At 46.2% G+C, this 22,330-nt stretch overlaps 1 protein-coding gene across 1 annotated transcript in view; it reads left to right on the top strand.

Moving 5' to 3' along the window:
- The window catches only part of LOC103125499 (myosin-16-like), a 74,435-nt gene that overhangs the window by 13,035 nt on the left and 39,070 nt on the right, over positions 1-22,330 (top strand). Inside the window, 8 exon segments of the mRNA XM_060172311.1 lie at positions 2,341-2,440; positions 2,443-2,470; positions 3,811-3,892; positions 10,591-10,764; positions 13,743-13,765; positions 13,767-13,959; positions 15,361-15,465; positions 15,557-15,610. Of these exon segments, the coding sequence (XP_060028294.1) occupies positions 2,341-2,440; positions 2,443-2,470; positions 3,811-3,892; positions 10,591-10,764; positions 13,743-13,765; positions 13,767-13,959; positions 15,361-15,465; positions 15,557-15,610 (759 nt within the window).

Raw genomic sequence — 22,330 nt, forward strand, 5'->3', positions numbered from 1 at the left:
ATGGGTCCGTGGGCACTCACCTCATTGGGGTGCTTCCGAATGTAACACTTCTTTGTATGCTTCCAGTGGGAAATGACTGAAGATTTCACAAGGATAGAAGAAGCCAAGAGACCTGCATCTGACATCACCTGTCTTGGTCAGGTGACTCCCCCTGGGATTGGGGTGTGTGTGTATCTTGGTTTCCCTTTTTGTTCAGTGTGAGAATGGGGTTCCTGGGTCCTTCTATCCTGGGGTTTGACATATTTATGAGGGCAGAGAGTTCACCCCTTAATAAATCCTTGACATGGAGGAGGCTGTGGACACACAGGGAAAGTCATGGAAAATGCTCTCCCTGAACCCTTTGATGCATCTGGAAAAACCCAAGGATCTAGCCACCGCAGGGTAGAGAATTAGCCTTGATTTCATGAAATGTTCCCTAACATTTCAAAATCAAGGGTTTGGGATTTGGTTTTTGAGAAGCAGGGAGACAAGCATCTAGTGAGGAGGGGCCCCATGCCAGCCAAGACCAGTAGTGGTGACAGAGCTTAGGACAGAACCACCCTGTTATGTTCTGTCTCTGCTTCACTGCCAGTGAAGCTACTCCCCTGCAGGTGGGGAGCCGGGGGCTCAAACAGGGATCCTTATGCCTGCCGGTCCTTGCACTTTGCACCACCTGCACTTAACCCATTGTGCTACTGCCTGACTCCCACTTCATCAGTTTTCTAAGGCTCATTCTTGCGGGGAGGCAGTGTCCCTTCATTGTCACAGCCATTTCTGACAGCCCCAGAGAATCACACCAGTAATCCTTTCTCCTGGCTTTGGACATCATATTGCTCCTCTTCTTTTCTTCATATTTCCTCTCTCTCTCTCTCTCTCTCTCTCTCTCTCTCTCTCTCTTTCTCTCTCTCTCTCTCTCTCTCTCTCTCTGTCTCTTTCTCTCCTTTCTTTCCATTTTTGCAGCTCATATATATGCTTCTGTAAACATTTGTGCATGTGGTCCTGTGTAGGAATTTTTCTAGAGCTACACTCTCAACCGTGGCTGTTAGAATCACCTAGGGAGAATGTTTAAAATACCCCTAGCTGAACCCCACCCCAGAAATATTTGTAAACCCGCCCCCCCATGCCAGGTGTGTGCACCTCTCCAGCACCTCCTGGTGGCGACCATGTGCAGCCTAGAGTGAGGCACAGTGAGGAGTTAATGGCCTCTTGCAGGATCTGCAAAGGGAGACCAGAGAATGTCAATCCACCCTGCAAGACTGTGGAAACAGCTTACCTCCCCTCTCATCCATATCCACGCCACCACCTGCTTTAGCAGAAGTCTGAAATGTAGCATGTAGGGGAGGGGAAAATGCCCTCTCGTAACCTAAAGCTCACATTTTTCCTGAGACCCACTCACATACCACAGGGGAGGAGGGGTCCCTGAAATTGTGTTGGCCTGCTAAAATTCTGTCTCCTTTCTAGAAAGTCAATCACTCCCATTGATTCCCTCTTCTACTTCTGAATCCTATGGGACCACAATTAATGACTGTCCAACTGCTGCTTTGTTTCTGACCAGAGCACTGCTCAGCTTTGGCTATTTGATGCCAGGGATCATTCCTGGGACCTCTCACATACATGGATTGTGCACTGTGCAGTCTCTTTGCCACCCAAAAACAGCTTGGAAGGAAAGCCTCATGGCACCCGACTGCCAGGCAGTCACAGAGCAAAGACGAGGAGAATGACCTGCCACAGTTTACTGAAAGTTTCCCAGTTTAAAGAATTCCTGTCCTGCCCTTTCCACCTGTTAGTTCATTTCTTTCTTTCTTTTTTTAAAAGATTTTTTGTAATATTTATTTATTTCCTTTTTGTTGCCATGTTGTTTATATGTTGTTGTTGCTATTATTGATGTCGTGTTGTTGGATAGGACAGAGAGAAATGGAGAGAGGAGGGGAAGATTGAGAGGGAGAGAGAAAGATAGACACCTGCAGACCTGCTTCACTGCTTGTGAAGCGACTCCCCTGCAGGTGGGGAGCTGGGGGCTCAAACTGGGATCTTCATGCCTGTCCTTGAGCTTTGCGCCACGTGTGCTTAACCTGCTGCGCTACCGCCCGACTCCCAGCTCATTTCTTTCTTATACTCTTCTAGTGGAGGGATCATACCCACTTCAAACATGAGGAACCAAGGTCTGAAGATTCAAGGGGAAGTGAACATGAGGAGACTGACACTAAGGCTGGCAGAGGACTAGGTGGTGGAGGTACCCAGTCTGGAGCCAACCATTTCTGAGGGGCTCAAACATGAGCTCTCAATGGGGTCTCTCCTGTGGCTTCATAAGGGCTCTTATGAACTCAGAACTTGGTGGTGGGCTGTCTTCTCCCCCCCCAGGTGTTCTTCCGGGCTGGCATCCTGGCTAAGCTTGAGGATATGCGGGACGAGCATCTGGCCAAGATCATGACCATGTTGCAGTGTGAGCTCCGGTGTTTCCTCATGAATTCAAGAAGATGCTGGATCGAAGGTAGCACCCTAGACACCAGCATGCAGGCCCCCTGAAACCACACAGGGCCATACAGAGGGACCAGAAAAACCCCTCCCCCACATACACACACACAGTAGGCAGCTCCATTGGCAGCACGGAGAAGATGCCATGTCCTGGCTAGCCCTTAAGACTAGGGCTGCTAATAAGATTACAATGGGGGGGGGGGTTGGGTGGTAGCACAGCAGGTTAAGCGCACGTGGTGCAAAGTACAAGAACAGGCATAAGAATTCTGGTTCAAGCCTCCGGCTCCCCACCTGCAGGGAAGTCGTTTCACAGGCAGTGAAGCAGGTCTGCAGGTGTCTTTCTCTCCCCCTCTCTGTCTTCCCCATCCTCTCTCGATTTCTCTCTGTCCTATCCAACAACAAACAACATCAACAACAATAATAACCACAACAAGGCTACAACAACAAGGGCAACAAAAGGCGGGGGGGGGGGGAATGGTCTCCAGGAACAGTGGATTCATGGTGCAGGCACTGAGCCCCAGCAATAACCCTGGAGGCAAAAAAAAAAAGATTACAATGGGACTGAGAGATACTAGGCAGTAGAGCACACACTTTACCTTTCCTGAGGACCTGGGTTCAAGCCCCCAGAACAACACAGGAGCACCACCACTGGGGAAGCTTCATGGGAGTGGATCGGTACTCTGGTGTCTCCTCCACTCTCTTCCTCTTTATCTCTTTGTCTCTCTCTGCCTCTGATATCAAAAGGGAGGAAAAGCCAGCCAGGAGTAGTGGAATTGTGTAAGTGCAAAACCCCCACTGGCAAAAAATAAGGCCACATGGAACTCCTCTTCTAGGTGGTCTGGAGGTCACACCCAGTCTTCCCCTCACATGCACAGACATCAAATCAGAGGTTACGGGGTTCAGGACCTGGGCCAGGTTCATGCACAAAGAGTCAGAACTGGAATGCAGGAGTCCTCATTCCAACTGCCTACCCTCACAATCATGTTATCTAGCCATACTCCTAACGTGGTAATGAGAAAGTAGTTCAGGCTGCCCCCAGCTGACCTGTAGTTGAAGCTGGTTCTTTGTTGTCATAGTGCCTCTGTTGAAGACAGGCACATGGCTGTGGGGTCTTGGAGCAGAGAAGGTTCTCAGCAAATGGTAGTCAGATGAGGCTTTGGGGGTAGATCCCAGATACTTTGCAATGACAGAATTCAGAGCCAAGTGGTGACTTCCTGGGAGGGGGCAAGAAGGAAGGGAGAGCAGTGAGTGGTGGGTCTCAGCCCCCTGTCCTCTGGAAGGAACCTGGGAGGTTCACAGGGAGGCCTGACCCTGATGGCTTGATGGTCACCATGCCACACTGCACTCTGTTTGCAGAACTGGCATACAAATTATCCAACAGAACGTTTGTAAGTTCCTAGAGCTGCGTTTCTGGGGCTGGTGGAAGCTCTACAACAAGGTGAGGACAGGGGCCAGGCCAGCCTCAGCTGCTGCTGCTGGGGGCTGTGGTGGGGACCTTGGTTGTGGTGGGGGTGTCTCTTGGGGTGACAGACCATGGGGTGCTACAGGGATGTCTAACATCGAGAGCAAAGTAGAGGCCATGGGAGTCCAGCTTCCTCCCCCATAGATGCTCACTCCTCCCTGAGAAAACCAATGTCTGTCCACCTTCATCTCATCCTTTGTATTAAAATCCACTTGGGGTTTTATTTAGAAAAGGCCTCATGGGGGCCATGCAGTAGAGCAGCAGTTAAGCACACATGGTGAAAAACTCAAGGACCAGCGCAGAGATCCTGGTTCGAGCCCCCAGCTCCCCACCTGCAGGCAGGTCGCTTCGTAAGCGGTGAAACAGGTCTGCAGGTGTCTATCTTTCTCTCCCCCTCTCTGACTTCCCCTCCTCTCTCGATTTCTCTCTGTCCTATACAACAGCAATAACAACAACAGCAAGGGCACCAAAATAGGGGTAAAATGGCCTCCAAGAATAGTGGATTCATAGTGCAGGCACCAAGCCCCAGTGATAACCCTGGAGGCTTAAAAAAAAAAAAAAAAGAAAAAAGAAAAAAAGGAGAAGGAGGAGGAGAAGGAGAAGGAGGAGGAAGAGAAGGAGAAGGAGAAGGAGAAGGAGAGGGAGAGGGAGAGGGAGAGGGAGAGGGAGAGGGAGAGGAAGAGGAAGGAGAAGGAGAAGGAGAAGGAGAAGGAGAAGAAGAAGAAGAAGAAGAAGAAGAAGAAGAAGAAGAAGAAGAAGAAGAAGAAGAAGAAGAAGAAGAAGAAGAAGAAAGAAGGAGGAGGAGGAGGAGAAGAAGAAAGAGAGGGCCTCCTTTCTTCCAGAAAGAGGGCCTGCTACTGGTGCCTTGCTTCTAAGACACCTTCAGCTCCTTCGGTGAGCCAGCCCTCTGTCCAGGAGCTGAGGAACCTCAGAAAATTCTGAGAGCAGAGCTCTCAATCCTGGGTTCTTCTAAAACAACAGCAAGTCAGCCCATGATGGGTGGCCAGCCCCCCTCAACCAGCACAGGAGACCAGGAGCCATTCTATACCCACCAGGGGCCTTGCAGGAGGGGATGTGGAATGGCTACCAGTGGAGGTGGCTAGGACACAGGTACTCAGGAGATGAGAGTGGTACCATAGATGCTGTGGGATGGGCTGTCAGGTGATTAGGAGAAAGGTGGGGACAGGTTCTGGGTTGTCAGAGGCAGCCCTGAGCCTATCACTACTCATACAAAGGTGTCTTTCCCCTCCTGGAGGAAATACTTTCCTAATAATAATTCTTATTTTAATATTTATTTATTCATTCCCTTTTGTTGCTCTTGTTTATTGTTGTCATTGTTGTTATTATTGCTGTTGGATAGGACATAGAGAAATGGAGAGAGGAGGGGAAGGCGGAGAGGAAGAGAGAAAGACACCTGCAAATCTGCTTCACCACTTGTAAAGCGACTCCTCTGCAGGTGGGGAGCCGGGGGCTTGAACCAGGATCCTTACGCCAGTCCTTGCGGGTGTGCTTAACCACTGCACTACCTAACACCCAACTCCCTCTAATAATAATTCTAACAGCAAACTGAAAGAAAGGGGTCATCAGTTCTGCTTTCCCAAAGGACCCCAACACAGGCCAATGCCCTGGGTCTGAGATCACAGAGGAAGCTAGAGAAGCCATCTGGCTCTGCCCAGCCTCTACTGAAGTACTCAAAATGGCTCTCTTTACAACAGCTCACTTCTTTTTTATATTTCTTACTATTAGTAATTTAATAGTAGTTTGCAAAATTAAAAGATTTCAGGGGTGCAGTGTGTTTAAATCACTGAATCCTCCGCAAAGCCCCATGCTTCCCTCCCTCTGAAAGCCACCATAGTTCTCGCTAAGTTTGAGGGTGATTGATTGATTGATTTTTCAAGTACAGTTACCTCAGTTCTTTACATTCCACATATAAGCAAAACCATCTGAGAGCTTTCATCTCTTTACTTATTTCACTTAGCATAATCACCTCCAGTTTCATCTATTTTGTCTTCTTTTTAAATTGTTTATATATATATTATATATATATTTTTTCAGTGTAGCACCAGAGATTGTACCCAGGTCTGTCACAAGAAGTCATGTGTTTCTACCCATTGAGCCATCTCTCATGCCCTCTGATTTTTATTTTAAAAGGAAACTACCTATCCTTGCCTATTTTAACCTCATCCTAAGCAAACGTCCACAGAGTTGTTGATTGGACCAGTTCTTTTTAATTATTATTTTCAAAATTATTTATAGTTTTATTATTTCTTTAAACTATTTTAAAATATTTATTTATGGAAGAGAGAAAACCAGAGCATAACCCTGGCCCATGTGCTACTAGGGATTAAACTCGGGACTCGATGCTTGAGTCCAGCACTTTATCTACTGCGTTACCTCCCAAGCCGCTGTTTCTTCTACAGTTGTTTTTGAAACAATTAGAGGTTGCTCTTTGATGTTTGCTTCCACTTCACTTGCCCGGCTGGTCTGCATATGACCCTTTGGGAAGCCTCTAAGATCCCTTCCAAACAGGACATAGAAATTGATGAGGCAGAACCTGGAAGCCTCCCCACCCTCCACTGAAAGTAAAACTGGGGCCAGGAAAGGGCTCAGTCAGTACAGCACATACTTTACCACGAGCAAGGATGCTGGCGAGAGCCCCTACCCACTACTGGGGTGCACCATGCCAAGGGGAAACCCCAGGAGTGATGGAGCAGTGCTGTTATGTCTCCCCTTCTGGCTCTGGCTCTCATCCATTGGGGGGAGGGCACACTGGGAGCAGTAGAATCAAACAGGCACACAAAGCCCTATGAGGCACACACAAAATAAGCAAACCTTACTAATTAAACATGGCAAAGTAAGGTCCTGTTCCAGTGAACAACTAAGATAAAAAGCCTTTACTCTCAGTCTGCTAAGCACTAAGCCTATTTAATTAAAGCAGATGGGATGAGACAATAGGAACAGAGAGAGGACCAGAGAGAGGACTCTGCATTAGGGCACAGAGCTGCACACCTGAGGGCCCAGCTTTGACCCCTGACACTGCCACATGCCAGAGCTGAGCAGTGTTCTGATCTCCCTCATAAACACAAACAAATAAGTATTTTAAAAAGTATTTGTGTGTGGTCTGGGAGGTGGTGTGCTGGATAAAATGTCTGGCCCTCAAGCATAAGATTTTGGGTTTGATCTCTGGTATTCAGAGGAAAGGGAGATAGAAAAGGAGCTAGAGATGGGGAAAGAGAGAGGAATATCTGCAAACCTGCTTCACTAAGCTCAAACCTGTGTCTGCCACTGCCCCACCCCCACCCCCGTTAAGTCTTTAAAGTATATATTTACTTGTAGCTGGGGAAGTAACTCAGCTGGTAGAGAGCACAGGGCTTGCATATCTGATGCTCCAGGCTCAGAGCTCTGGCTTCTCTCTCTCATAAGATTTATTTTTTATTTTTTGAAGAATAATTATTTACAGTGGCCAGGTGGTGCCACACCTGTTTAAGTGCACATATTACCATGTGCAAGGACCCAGGTTCAAGCTCCTACTCCCCACCTGCAGGGAGGAAGTGCCACAAGTGGTGAAGCAGGACTGCAGGTGTTTCTGTCTCTCTCCCTGTTTCTCTTTCCCTCCCCTCTCAATTTCTCTCTGTTCTATCAAATAAAACAAAGATGAAAAAGAAAAAAACTTAAAAAAATTTATTTATTGGGGGTCGGGCGGTAGCACAGCGGGTTAAGCACACATGGCACGAAGCGCAAGAACCAGTGTAAGGATCTTGGTTTGAGCCTCCGGCTCCCCACCTGCAGGGGAGTCACTTCCCAGGCGGTGAAGCAGGTCTGCAGGTGTCTATCTTTCTCTCCCCCTCTCTGTCTTCCCCTCCTCTCTCCATTTCTCTCTGTCCTATCCAACAACAACAACATCAGTGGCAACAACAAGGGCAACAAAATGGGAAAAAATGGCCTCCAGAAGCCGAGGATTCGTAGTGTAGGCACCAAACTCCAGCAATAACACTGGAGGAAAAAAAAAACCTTTGTTTAAAAATTATGATGATGATGATGATGATGATGATGATGATGATGATGATGATGATGTATTTAGTTATGAGAAAGAAAGAAGAGGGGGGGAGGAGGAGAAGGGGAGAGAATCAGAGCATCACTCCGGTATGTGCAGTGCCAGGGAGAATCAGAGCATCACTCCGGTATGTGCAGTGCTCAGGACCTCGTGCTTGTGACTCCAACACTTTCCCTACTGTGCCACTTCCAGGGCCACTCTTATATGATCTAAATGATTTTATAAAAAACGTTTTGGGGGTCTGAGCAGTAGCACAGTGGGTTAAGCACACATGGCACAAAGCATAAGGACCAGTGTAAGGATCACCTGCAGGGGGGTCGCTTCACAAGCAGTGAAGCAGGTCTGTAGGTGTCTGTCTTTCTCCCCCCTCTGTGTCTTACCCTCCTCTTTCACTTTCTCTCTGTCCTATCCAACAACAACAACACCTATAACAACTACAACAAGGGCAACAAAGCGGGGAAAAAAGGCCTCCAAGAGCAGTAGATCTGTTGTGTAGGCATCAAACCCCAGCAATAACCTTGGAGGCAAAAGTAAATAAATAAATATACTGAGGGGAAAATATTTTTTAAAATCATTATTATCTCTATCTATTTATTGGATAGAGACAGCCAGAAATTGAGAGGGAGGGGAGATAGAGAGGGAGAGACAGACACCTATAGCCCTACTTCACCACTCGCAAAGCTTTCCCATGCAGGTGGGACCAGGGGGCTTGAACCTGGGTCCTTGTGAACTGTAATGTGTGTGTTCAAGCAGGTGTGCCTACCACCCATCCCCTAAATGATTTTTTTTTTTGCTTCCAGTGTTATCACTGGGGCTTGGTGTGTTCACTACAAATCTACTGCTCCTGGAGGCCATTATTTTTTCCATTTTGTTGCCCTTGTTGTTGTTATTGCTGTTGGATAAGACAGAGAGAAATCGAAAAAGGAAGGGGAAGGGGAGAGAAAAATAAACACCTGCAGACCTGTTTTACTGCCTGTGAGGCGACCACCCTGCAGGTGGGGAGCTGGGGGTTCAAACTGGGATCCTTAAGCCAGTCTGTACACTTTGCACTACGTGCGCTTAATCCACTGCACTACCGCCCAGTCCCCCTAAATGACTTTTCTTTTAGAGACAAACACTACAGCAGCTTTCAGAGGAGAAAGGTGTTGTATCAACACCAGCTGTGGTGCTCACCATGTGATCCAGGTCCCCACAGGGCAGAGTACAGTCAGAAGGTTTACTTGTTCTTTTTTTTTTTTAATTTATTTATTCTCTTTTGTTGCCTTTATTTTTTTATTGTTGTACTTATTATTGTTGTTGTTATTGATGTTGTTGTTGTTGGATAGGACAGAAAGAAATGGAGAGAGGAGGGGAAGACAGAGAGGGGAGAAAAAGATAGACACCTACAGACCTGCTTCACCACCTGTGAAATGACCCCCCCCTGCTGGTGGGGAGCCAGGGGCTCAAACTGGGATCTTTAAGCCAGTCTGTATGCTTTATGCCATGTGCACTTAACTCGCTGTGCTACCGCCGGACTCCCTTACTTGTCCTTTCTAAGAAGAGGCAATAACTTCTCCCAAATCTACTTCCAGGTTTTTGCCCTCCAGGGAAGTGAACCCACCAACTCAGGAGATGTACCTGAGGGCTTGCCCTGCTGCCCTGCAGTGCTGTAAGGACACAGAGGCCAGAGGGAAGACTTTGAGAGGCTCTGGCCCAACTGGACAGAGAAGCAGCAGTGGGGCCTGACAGAAGGAGAGCTTAAAAAGTGCTATGGGTGCAGGCCTGGAAGGCAAAACAGGTCTGGCCTCCAGAGGCTAGGGGGTCACAAGGAGAGAAGATAGGGGAACTGAGAGAAATACAGAGATGAGAGCAGGAGAGAAAAAGAGACAGACACAAAGTAAAAGACTCTGGGGAGGGGGGGTGGGGAGAGTACAGGTCCAAGAAGGATGGCAGAGGACCTAGTGGGGGTTGTATTGTTAAATGGGAAAGTGGGAAATGTTAGGCATGTACAAATGATTGTATCTACTGTGGAAGGTAAAACATTAATTCCCCAATAAAGAAATTTAAAAGAAAAAGAGACAGAGGAACAGATAGGCAGTGAGAAAAGAGAGAGAGATGATTCACCCAGCTAAGCACATGTCTTCCCAAAGTAGAGGCCCTGGATTCATTCCCAGGCCCCACATGGGAAACCCAAAGCACTGGTTCCCCAACTCCATAATGAACTGGTGCTGTGATCTTTCTATATATATCCCCTCAGGAAAAAATATCTGTATAATCCAGGAGCGGAATGTTCACATGTGTATGAGACTCTGACACTGCATTAAAAAAAGAGAAAGAGAGAAGCAGACAGACAAGAGAAAGAGAGGAGGGCTCAGGGAAGTGGAGCAGTGCATTTTAACCAAAGCGCCCAGTGCACACAACTCACAGACAAGTGCACTGGGCACATCTGGGTGTGGACCAAGCCGTGCCCGATGAAGACTAGAGGTGCCTGTGGTCTGTGGAGAGAGGCTTCCCCACATAGCTGCTTCCCATGCCCACTGGGCGGGAGATCCCGCTGAGGCAGCCCCCCCCCACGGGCCTACCACTGGCCCCCTGGCAAAGTCCACCCTCTTAACACTCTCTGGTGCTGCACACCACCCAGGTCAAGCCGCTCTTGAATGTTGCTCGGCAAGAGGAGGAAATGAAGGCAAAGGAGGAAGAGCTGTGGAATGCCATGTCTAAGGCTCTGGAGCTGATTGACAAGGTCAAGGAGCTGGAGGAGAAGACAGCCACACTTAGCCAGGAGAAGAACGACCTTACCATCCAACTGCGGGCCGTACATGGGGTCCCAGGGACAGAGGGGTGCTGGAGGCTCTGGCAACTGCCTGATCCCCAGGGTCATGAACACTCAGCCCCAGAGAAAGGAGAGGGGATTCCTGAGGGGCTGTGTCCTTCCTGATCCCGGGGATTCCTGGCCCTTGGTTTTTGTCAGTGTCATGCCGCTTGCCCTTGACCCAGTTCCCATCCTTACTGGCCCACAGCAGACACAGACAGTTGCCAGGCCTGTAGGGACATTCCAGACTTGATGCCACAATTAATGGTGGAGGAGCCTCTGGGGTGAACCCAGCTGTCCATACACCCCCAACTGGCCCTCTTTTCCTTTTGCTAGCCTCTCGGGTGCTAACGTACCAGGGGAGGGTTAGGGCTGGCCTCATTCTCCCAGGAGCCCCTGCACTCTACTCTCAGCACTACAGTAGCTGCTGTGACCTTTCTGGTTTCCTTCTCTGATAGGACCCCCACAGTCACCCATAAATAAGACACCCAGTTTCCATGTGTGTCGTAAACTCAGTCTGACAGATGTGAAGAGGTCCACTGAAGGTCCCCAGTCCACTAGCAACAACAACAACAAAAAGTCCACCACTGGGAGGGGCAGGGGTTGAGTGTCTCTGAGACCATCACAGTGTCAGCACTGTCCCTCTGTCCTCAGTAGGCCTCTCACATCATTCCCCATACCTCCCCTCCATGTTCGGAGAGGCCAAGGCTAAGTGAGACTACACTGGTGGAATTTTTCATTTACAAAAGTGCTGTTGGGCCAGGGAGACGGCACAGCACTATGTCACCAGGTTCGGATGCCTGAGGCCCCCAAGCACCCAGTTCAATCCCTAGCACTGCCGTGCTAAACATCACTCTGGTCTCTCTCACCTGATATCTCTCATGAACATAAGTAAGAAAATCTTAGAAAAGCCCCTTTATGTGCACCATCTCCCTACATGTCAGAGATGACTGCCCTTATTTTGCTGACCAAGAACAAAATTCTAGTCAGGTCATGTCCTGTAGCAAAAGTCACGTGGCTTGCCTCATCTCCTGACTCTGTGGCCAGTCACAGCTGCTTATTTCTGGGGTTATTCTAAGAATGAACATGGGCAGGGAAGTGGTTTGCTGACACAACAGTATTGAGTCTGTGCCAAGAATTATGGGGTGGGAACCCACTTGCCACTGACAGATGAACACATGCCCAAGGTCAGAGGAGATGACAGAGTCGGGGTTGACAGGGGTGCCCTGCCTGAGTGCCCTTGACTTCTTTCAGACCGCTGCTGCTAAAGCCTTAGGGTGTGCCTGACCACCCCGGCTCCCCTGAACGTGCAGATTCACACAAGGCAGGTTGGGCTGGGGCCTGAGAGTGACATCCTGACCAGCTCAAAGGTGATACAGCAGCACTGGCCCAGGGATCATACTCCACATTGGAAGAGAAGTAAAACTACTGCTATTTGCAGAGAATATGACAGCACATGTGTTGTTTTCGACAGGTTATGTTGTTTTCAATGGGCTGGCTTCACGGGCGGGTAACAGATGACCAGGGATTCATGGTTGAGCTGTAGGCAGTATCTCTTTATTCATGCAGGACACAGCGCAATCTAAGCCAAGCTAAGCTAAACTAAAGGTACTGTAAAACTCACAATGCTGTCTTTATATATACTTGCGAAGTAGGGTGGAAACAGGATGTGACATAGAGAGGGTGGAGAGAAAAGTGACTGGTGAAAATCAGAGTGTGACAAAGAGGGGGCAGAGCAGGCAAGAATCCTATCACTGAACCACAAATGCCCTGGAGGGAGGGTGGAACTTGTTAACAGTGGTTATGTAAATAGAATGAAGTGGTTATGTAAATAGAATAGTGTTAAGCAGGGGGGGATTTAAACCAAATGAAACAGAAAGGGTCTCATGCATACCAACACACATGTAGAAAGCCCAAAAAGAATCCAGTAGAAAACTCCTGGAAATTATTAGCTCATATAGGAAGGTGGCAGGTTACAACATTAATATACAAAAATCAGGGCTGGGGGTCGGGCGGTAGTGCAGCAGGCTAAGCACACATGGTGCTAAGTGCAAAGACCAGCTTAAGGATCCCAGTTCGAGCCCCGGGGCTCCCCACCTGCAAGGGGATCACCTCACAAGCAATGAAACAGGTCTGCAGGTGTCTTTCTCTCCCCCTCTGTCTCTCCTCTCTCGATTTCTCTCTGCCCTATCCAACAACAATGACATCAATAACAACAATAATAATAACCACAACAACAATAAAACAAGGGCAACAAAAGGGGGAAAAATAGTCTCCAGGAGCAGTAGATTCCTGGTGCAGGCACCGAACCCCAGCAATAACCCTGGAAGCAATAAATAAATAAATCAGGCTGGGCAGTGGTGCACATAGTACTATGCTCAAGGACCTGGGTTTGAGCCCCTGCTCCCCACCTGCAGGGGGGATACTTCACGAGGAGTGAAGCAGGGCTACAGGTGTCTATCTTCCTCTCTCCCTCTCTATTTTTCCCTCCCCTCTCTATTTCTCTCTGTCCTGGCAAATAAAATATAAAAAGAAAGAAAGAAAAGGAGAGAAAGAATCCCACTGGGAGTGGTACTGGGAGTGGTGGATTTGTAGTGCTAGCTGTGAGCCTCAGCAACAACTTTGGAGGCAATATATATATATGTGTGTGTGTGTGTGTGTGTGTGTGTGTGTGTGTGTGTGTGTGTGTGTGTGTGTGTGTGTGTATTAATATATGTATGAGTATATTATGTATGTAATAATATATATATATATTAGTGCCATTCCTTTACACAAACTAAAAAAACAAAATCCAGAAGTCAGTCCCATTTACAACAGCAGCAAAAAGAACTGGGCATCCAGGAACATCCAAAGGCAGTTAAAAATCTGGACTTCCCAAGTTGTGCAGAGATGGCCCAAAAGCCCTGACATACCTGAGTTCCAGGCTCCCCACAGTCTTATGGGTGAACTCGGTGCCCTGCAGGTGCCTTTTCTTTCACCAGGAACAAGGGAACCTGAGCGATGCAGATGACCCAGATGATGAAGACCAAGAAAGAGCTGGAGAGCCAGATCTCGGACATGCGGGAGCGGCTGGAGGGGGAGGGCACATCTGCCTCAATGAGCGCCACCAAGCGCCGGCTACAGGGGGAGATGAGTGACTTAAAGTGTGACCTGGAGGGCCTGGAGACCACGCTGACCAAGACAGAGAAAGAGAAGCAGGTGGGGAGGCCCCAGGCCCCTAGACACTGACATGGAAACTACTGAAGTGAATTTCACTCCATTTAAAATATGTGTGTATGTGAAGGGGTGGGTACATTTCAGGGCTCAGTGTCCACATGTGCATGTAAGGCAGAGAGCACGTCTATAGCTGCAGAAAGCTGTGCTGGTGCCAGACATAGCTCACCCACCAGGGCACAAACCTTGCCATGTGCACAGTCCAGGTTTGATGAGACATCTCTGCACCACAGGGGAGTGGGGTGGCACCCAGGAAGCTCTGGTGCTGTGGTCTCTCTCCCTCTGTATGTCTCTCTACCTGAAATAAGAATAAAAAAGTTGGCCCAGTAGCAGTGAAATCACACGTGTGAAGTCACGGCTCTTTAAAAAAGAAAGAAAAGGAAGGAAGGAGGGAGGGCAGGAGAAAGGAGGAAAGGAAGAAAGAAAAAAGAAAGAAAGTTAAGGAAGGAAGGAAGGAAGGGTTTCCTGGACCAAGCTATAAAAATATTTCTTTATCATTAGTTGGAGCCTTTTGAATTATAGTCAAATTATAGAGTCAAAACATCTTGACTTTTCTTGGATATATTTTTTTTTTCAAAGTCTGTACTTAAGATAGTAAGTTTTCTTTTTCATTTCCAATGTACTTAACTGCAAATGGTTTGCTGAGAACACTAAAAAATTGTACTCCATTTAATTCCTAGCTGCACTGTGCTCCTATTTTTGCATTTTTGTTTTGTCACTCCATAAAACTTTGATTTTTCTTTCTTAAAACGTCACTCTATGTGATAGTGGATTTTTAATTTAATTTACCTTATAAAAAAAATGAATGAATGAATAGCCAGACTGAAGTGGGCAGCTAATGAAAGGGACTGTCTCCACCACGGTGACACCCAGGTGTGGACCTCAGCGTGCCTAGGGTTCCCAGACATCCAGCCACTTGCTGTTCACTCAGACTCAGAGTCCCTGGGGCCCCTCACACAGTTCATCATCACCCCCCTCCCAGAAGAGGCAGCTCCAGCAGATGGGGGATGTCTGCCCATACTAGCACCCATTCAGGTGGCTCCCAGGGAGCTGGTATCTGACTGCCCCTGGGCCCTGATCCCTTCCTGTCTCTGCAGACAGGTGGGGGCCATGAGCAAGGGGAGGTGGGCACTGGCTAAGCCCCTGCCTTCCCAGCACTCACGCCCACAAACCACTGCTGGTGCCAGCAAAGGCCTGGACAGGTGTGTCTCACTGCTCCTTGGCATCTGCAGGATTCTGACCTGGCTGAGTGGGTGTGTCCTGGGTGCTGCAGTTCCCCAGGTGACTGAGAGAGCTGCCAAGCTAAGGACCCTCTCCCAAAGCATGTGCACCCCTCCTCTCCATCCCTCGCCTATGGTTCTCTTTTTCTCCCATTCCCATTTCCAGGCCCTAGATCACAAGGTCTGTACCCTGTCTGGGGACCTCTCACTGCGTGAAGACTCCATCGCCAAACTCCAGAAGGAGAAAAGGGCCTTGGAGGAACTGCACAAGGTAGGAAACACTGGTTTCTTCTCTCCACGGGACAGGAGTGCTGCTCAGGGGCTGAGGACCCAGCTCCAAACCCCAGACCTGTGGCCCACAGCCGAGAGCCTTCAGGGAGGACATGAAGTCTCCCCAAACCCCACATCCTGCCCTGGTGAGGTGGACATGGCCACATCTCAGCGCCTGGGCATGAACCAGGAAAGTCCCAGGCATGATGGGAAGTATGGCCCCAGAGTCATAAGGATGAATGAGAAGTACTGAAGTGCTCTGTCAGCCTGAAAGCACCACTGAGCCTTAACACATCAGGATAACACAGACACAGCCTCTTGGGATCAGGGGGAGACCCACCTGGGCTGGCTGTAACACACAGGTGCAGAGAGAGAGAGAGAGAGAGAGGGCTGAATCCCTGAACAGAACAATGATCCTTTGGTCCTTCTTGCTGACCCCATGAATCTGCAGCCTCCCCAGCTGTCCCTGGCAGTGGACCCCTTACACTGTGACTTTCAGCCATATGGAGCCTGGAGCCCCTTCTGCAAACACCATAGATGCTTGGTATTCATATGCGTCATGTTCTGTAAAATCACAAACACTTCAAAGGGCAAATACTAAACCTCTGCTCCTAGGGGAAATAGTTCTATTCCTGCCATCCTCTGATTTCTCTGTTGACACATTTTAATACACAGGATCACAAGCAACATGGTACTTTGCTTATGAATGTTTCTGTTTAAAGACCCCTTATTCTGTACATACACAAGATTTGTTCACATTAGACTCTCAGGCAACAGTGCTGCCTCTCAAGTGTAGACAAAGCATAGCTAATACTCAAGTTTTCCCGTGAGGCTCAGCATAACTGCCTTGCACCTAAAAACACTATGACAGCACTCCAGCACTTTGCCTGGGGGGGGGGGGGGGAGTGGTGGTGGAGGAGGGTGGTAAAACAGAAAACTTACCAATGAAAAGCACAAAAGTGCAGAAAATATGGCATGAAATAGGCTGTAAAAAGGACACTTATTTGCAACAGAGTTGAAATAAGAAGGCAGAAACTCTAAAAAAAATAAATAAATTTAAAAAAGAAGGCAGAGACTGACCTTTCTCTACACTCTGCCTGCCTACGGCTTAGTACAAAACAGCTTGCACACTGAGCTGGGGGTTACAAATAAAGTTTAGCAAGGGCTGGGCAGTGGCACAGCAGGTTAACTGCATAAGACACGAAGTGTAGGGACTGGCTTAAGGACCCTGGTTCGAGCCCCCAGCTCCCCACCTCCATTGGGGGGTTGCTTCACAGATAGTGAAGCAAGTCTGCAGGTGTCTATCTTTCTCTCCCCCTTTCTGTCTTCCCCTCCTCTCTCCATTTCTCTCTGTCCTATCCAACAATGACAGCAGTAACAACATTAATAACAACAACAACAATGATAAACAAAAGGGCAACAAAAGGAAAAAAACAGCCTCCAGGAGCAGTGGATTTGTAGTGTAGGCACCAAGTCCAAGCAATAACCCTGGAGGCAAAAAAATAAAGTTTAGGATTCGACTTCCGGAGGCGGAGCTACGAGCAGCAGATCGCTTTCTCTCCTCTCCTCTCCTCTCCCAGATCAACTAGGAATACCAAAGGAGACCACCCGGACCGAAACAAGACAGGACTAGAATGACCACAGAAACCCAGTAAATCACCCGTGAGTACAAACACGCGTGGCTGGTGACAGAGAGGAGAGAGGGGCCTAGGGAGAGATTAAGTGACTGCTAACAGTTCGACAGTCTGTCAGTGGAGAAACCACCTCCAGTCTGCTCCACCAACAAGGGGACAGCTGAAGGGAGGAAAGGACTCCCCAGAGACTCACCAAGTGCAACTCTGAGTCTCCATTGCTACTACCCTCAGAATCTGGAGCAGCAACAGGGAGGGACACCAGGGTACAGAGATCTAACCGGGAAACTCAGGAGAAGACCTATACCTCGGTGGCATAGCTGAGGGGCTGTGAAAGTCTCTTTGCATAACCACTGGATTATCTCTGCCACACCCTGCTTTATCTCTTGGTCAAGAGTCAGTGATTAAGCTAAGAAGCCTATTGATAGTTTAAAAACCCTCAGGCTCCCATAGCCTACAGGGGAAAAAAAAAAAAAAAGGCTTTTACACCACTGAACTCCAACTCAGGGATTAAAAAAACTGTTAACTTATATAAAATGGTTAAAACAACAAGAAAAAATATTGGAGACTCGAACCAGGACAAGAGTCCAGCTAAAAGTCCTCCAGAGGGTGAAGCACAAAACAACGAGTTCAACATCCAAACATTAGCTAAGGAAATAATAACAGGAGTGAGTAAAGAATTTGAAAAAATTGTAATCAGAAATGCAGGAACAACAAATGAGAATATGGAAGAAAATACTAATTACCTCATGGTTATTAGAGAGCTGAAAGCTGAAATCGCTGAGCTAAGAAGGCAACTAGCTGAACAAGCTAAAACAGTATCAGAGCAGGGCAACAAAATAGATGAACTCCAGAAAGCAGTAGAGGGCAGAGAGAATAGAATCTATGAGGCTGAAGACAGAATTAGCAAGATTGAGGATGAATTAGAGACAACTAAAAAAGAAGTAAGAGATCTCAAAAAGAGATTAAGAGATGCTGAAAACAACAACAGAGTCCTATGGGATGACTTCAAAAGAAACAATATACGCATTATTGGCTTGCCAGAGGAAGAAAGAGAAGGAGAGGAAGAAAGCATTCTCCAGGCCATAATTGCTGAAAATTTCTGTAGTCTAGACAACACCAAAGACATAAAGATTCAAGAAGCCCAGAGGGTCCCAAACAGAATTAACCCAGACCTAAAGACACCAAGACACGTCATACTTAGATTGGAAAGGAATAAGGATAAAGAAAGGATCCTCAAGGCTGCAAGAGAAAAACAAAGAGTCACCTACAAAGGAAAACCCATAAGATTAGCAGCAGACTTCTCCATACAAACACTACAGGCCAGAAGAGAATGGCAAGATATCTATCGAGTGCTCAATGAGAAAGGCTTTCAGCCAAGAATACTATATCCTGCTAGATTGTCATTCAGACTAGATGGAAGCATCAAAACCTTCTCAGACAAGCAACAGTTGAAGGAAGCAACCATCACCAAGCCTGCCCTGAAAGAAGTTCTGAAAGGTCTCCTATAAACAACCAGACCACCACAAATAGGACATATATCAAAACACTCTAAAACTCTACAAGAATGGCGTTAAAATATCTTCACTCTTTGATATCAATAAATGTGAATGGCCTGAATTCACCTATTAAAAGACACAGAGTAGGAAGATGGATCAGAAAACACAACCCAACAATATGTTGTCTACAGGAAACTCACCTAACGCAACAAGACAAACACAGACTTAAAGTGAAAGGATGGAAAACTATCATTCAAGCCAATGGCCCACAAAAAAGGGCAGGAACAGCTATTCTCATATCTGACATGATAGACTTTAAAATAGATAAGATTAAAAAAGATAGGAATAGACACTACTTAATGCTCAGAGGATCAGTCAATCAAGAGGACTTAACAATTATTAACATCTATGCACCCAATGAGAAGCCATCTAAATACATCAAACTTCTAGTGAAAGAGCTACAGCAATATATTAACAGTAACACAATCATAGTAGGGGACTTCAACACCCCACTATCTCAACTTGACAGATCATCCAGGAAGAAAATCAGTAAAGACATAAGGGAGCTAAATGAAGAGATAGATAAACTACAACTATTGGACATTTTCAGAGTCATTCATCCCAAGAAACTGGAATACACATTTTACTCAACTCCACAGGGATCATTCTCAAGGATAGACCATATGTTAGGCCACAAAGACAGCATCAGCCTATTCAAGAGCACTGAAATCATCCCAAGCATCTTCTCAGACCACAGTGGAATTAAACTAACACTTAACAATCAACAAAAGATTAGTAACAGTGCCAAAATGTGGAAGCTCAACAGTACACTTCTTAACAACTTCTGGGTCAAAGAGGAAATCAAGGAAGAAATCAAAATGTTTCGAGAGTTCAATGAAAATGAAGACACAAGCTATCAAAATATTTGGGACACAGCTAAAGCAGTCCTAAGAGGGAAGTTCATAGCTATACAAGCACACATTAGGAAACAAGAAAAAGCACAAATAAACAGCCTGATTGCACATCTTAAAGACCTAGAAGAAGAACAACAAAGGAATCCTAAAGCAACCAGAAGGACAGAAATCACTAAAGTTAGGGCAGAAATAAATAACATTGAGAATAGGAAAACCACACAAAAGATCAATGAAAGTAAATGTTGGTTCTTCGAAAGAGTAAACAAAATCGACAAACCTTTAGCCAGACTCACAAAACAAAAAAGGGAGAAGACCCAAATAAATCGGATAGTAAATGAAAGAGGAGAAATCACAACAGACACTGCAGAAATTCAACATATCATGCGAGGCTTCTATGAACAACTATATGCCACCAAGCTAGAGAACCTGGAAGAAATGAATGATTTCCTAGATACCTACCAACTTCCAAAACTAAGTAAAGAGGAAGTGGATAACATGAACAGGCCCATCACAGCTAATGAAATTGAAACAGTTATCAAAAATCTTCCCAAAAATAAAAGTCCTGGACCAGATGGTTTTACAAATGAATTCTACAAAACTTTCAAAGAAGAACTAATACCTCTACTTTTAAAAGTCTTCCAGAAGATTGAAGACACTGGAATACTCCCTGCCAGCTTCTATGGAGCCAACATCACCCTGATACCAAAAGCAGACAGGGACACAACCAAAAAAGAAAACTACAGACCAATATCTCTGATGAACATAGATGCAAAAATATTGAACAAAATTCTAGCCAACCGGATACAGCAGTATATCAAAAAAATTGTTCATCATGACCAAGTGGGGTTTATCCCAGGCATGCAAGGTTGGTTTAATATACGTAAATCAATCAATGTGATCCACCACATCAACAAAAGCAAGACCAAAAACCACATGATCATATCAATAGATGCAGAGAAAGCCTTTGACAAAATACAACATCCTTTTATGATCAAAACACTACAAAAAATAGGAATAGATGGAAAATTCCTGAAGATAGTGGAGTCTATATATAGCAAACCTACAGCCAACATCATACTCAATGGTGAAAAACTGGAAGCATTTCCCCTCAGATCAGGTACTAGACAGGGCTGCCCACTATCACCATTACTATTCAACATAGTGTTGGAAGTTCTTGCCATAGCAATCAGGCAGGAGCAAGGAATTAAAGGCATACAGATTGGAAGAGAAGAAGTCAAACTCTCCTTATTTACAGATGACATCATAGTATACATGGAAAAACCTAAGGAATCCAGCAAGAAGCTTTTGGAAATCATCAGGCAATACAGTAAGGTGTCAGGCTATAAAATTAACATCTAAAAGTCAGTGGCATTCCTCTATGCAAACACTAAGAAGAAATTGAAATCCAGAAATCAGTTCCTTTTTCTATAGCAACAAAAACAATAAAATATCTAGGAATAAACCTAACCAAAGAAGTGAAAGACTTGTATACTGAAAATTATGAGTCACTACTCAAAGAAATTGAAAAAGACACAAAGAAGTGGAAAGATATTCCATGTTCATGGGTTGGAAGAATTAACATCATCAAAATGAATATATTACCCAGAGCCATCTACAAATTTAATGCTATCCCCATCAAGATCCCAAGCACATTTTTTAGGAGAATAGAACAAATGCTACAAATCTTTATCTGGAACCAGAAAAGACCTAGAATTGCCAAAACAATCTTGAGAAAAAAGAACAGAACCGGAGGCATCACACTGCCAGATTTCAAACTGTATTATAGGGCCATTGTCATCAAAACTGCTTGGTACTGGAACATGAACAGACACACTGACCAGTGGAATAGAATTGAGAGCCCAGAAATGAGGCCCCACACCTATGGACATCTAATCTTTGACAAAGGGTCCCAGACTATTATATGGGGGAAGCAGAGTCTCTTCAACAAATGGTGTTGGAAACAATGGGTTGAAACATGCAGAAGAATGAAACTGAATCACTGTACTTCACCGAATACAAAAGTAAATTTCAAGTGGATCAAGGACTTGGATGTTAGACCACAAACTATCAAATACTTAGAGGAAAATATTGGCAGAACTCTTTTCCGCATAAATTTTCCGCATAAATTTGAAACAAATCCAATTACAAAGAAGACTAAGGCAAATATAAACCTATGGGAATCCATCAAATTAAAAAGCTTCTTCACAGCAAAAGAAACCATTACCTAAACCAAGAGACCCCTCACAGAATGGGAGAAGATCTTTATATGTCATACATCAGATAAGAGTTTAATAACCAACATATATAAAGAGCTTGCCAGACTCAACAACAAGACAACAAATAACCCCATCCAAAAATGGGGGGAGGACTTGGACAGAATATTCACCACAGAAGAGATCCAAAAGGCAGAGAAACACATGAAAAAATGCTCCAAGTCTCTGATTGTCAGAGAAATGCAAATCAAGACAACAATGAAATATCACTTCACTCCTGTGAGAATGTCATACATCAGAAAAGGTAACAGCAGCAAATGCTGGAGAGGGTGTGAGGTCAAAGGAACCCTCTGGCACTGCTGGTGGGAATGTCAATTGGTCCAACCTCTGTGGAGAACAGTCTGGAGAACTCTCAGAAGGCTAGAAATGGACCTACCCTATGACCCTGCAATTCCCCTCCTGGGGATATATCCTAAGGAACACAACACATCCATCCAAAAAGATCTGTGTGCACATATGTTCTTGGCAGCACAATTTGTAATAGCCAAAACCTGGAATCAACCCAGGTGTCCAACAACAGATGAGTGGCTGAGCAAGTTGTGGTATATA

The sequence above is a fragment of the Erinaceus europaeus genome, chromosome 15 (genome assembly GCF_950295315.1).
Source record: "Erinaceus europaeus chromosome 15, mEriEur2.1, whole genome shotgun sequence".
Taxonomy (NCBI): Eukaryota; Metazoa; Chordata; class Mammalia; order Eulipotyphla; family Erinaceidae; genus Erinaceus; species Erinaceus europaeus.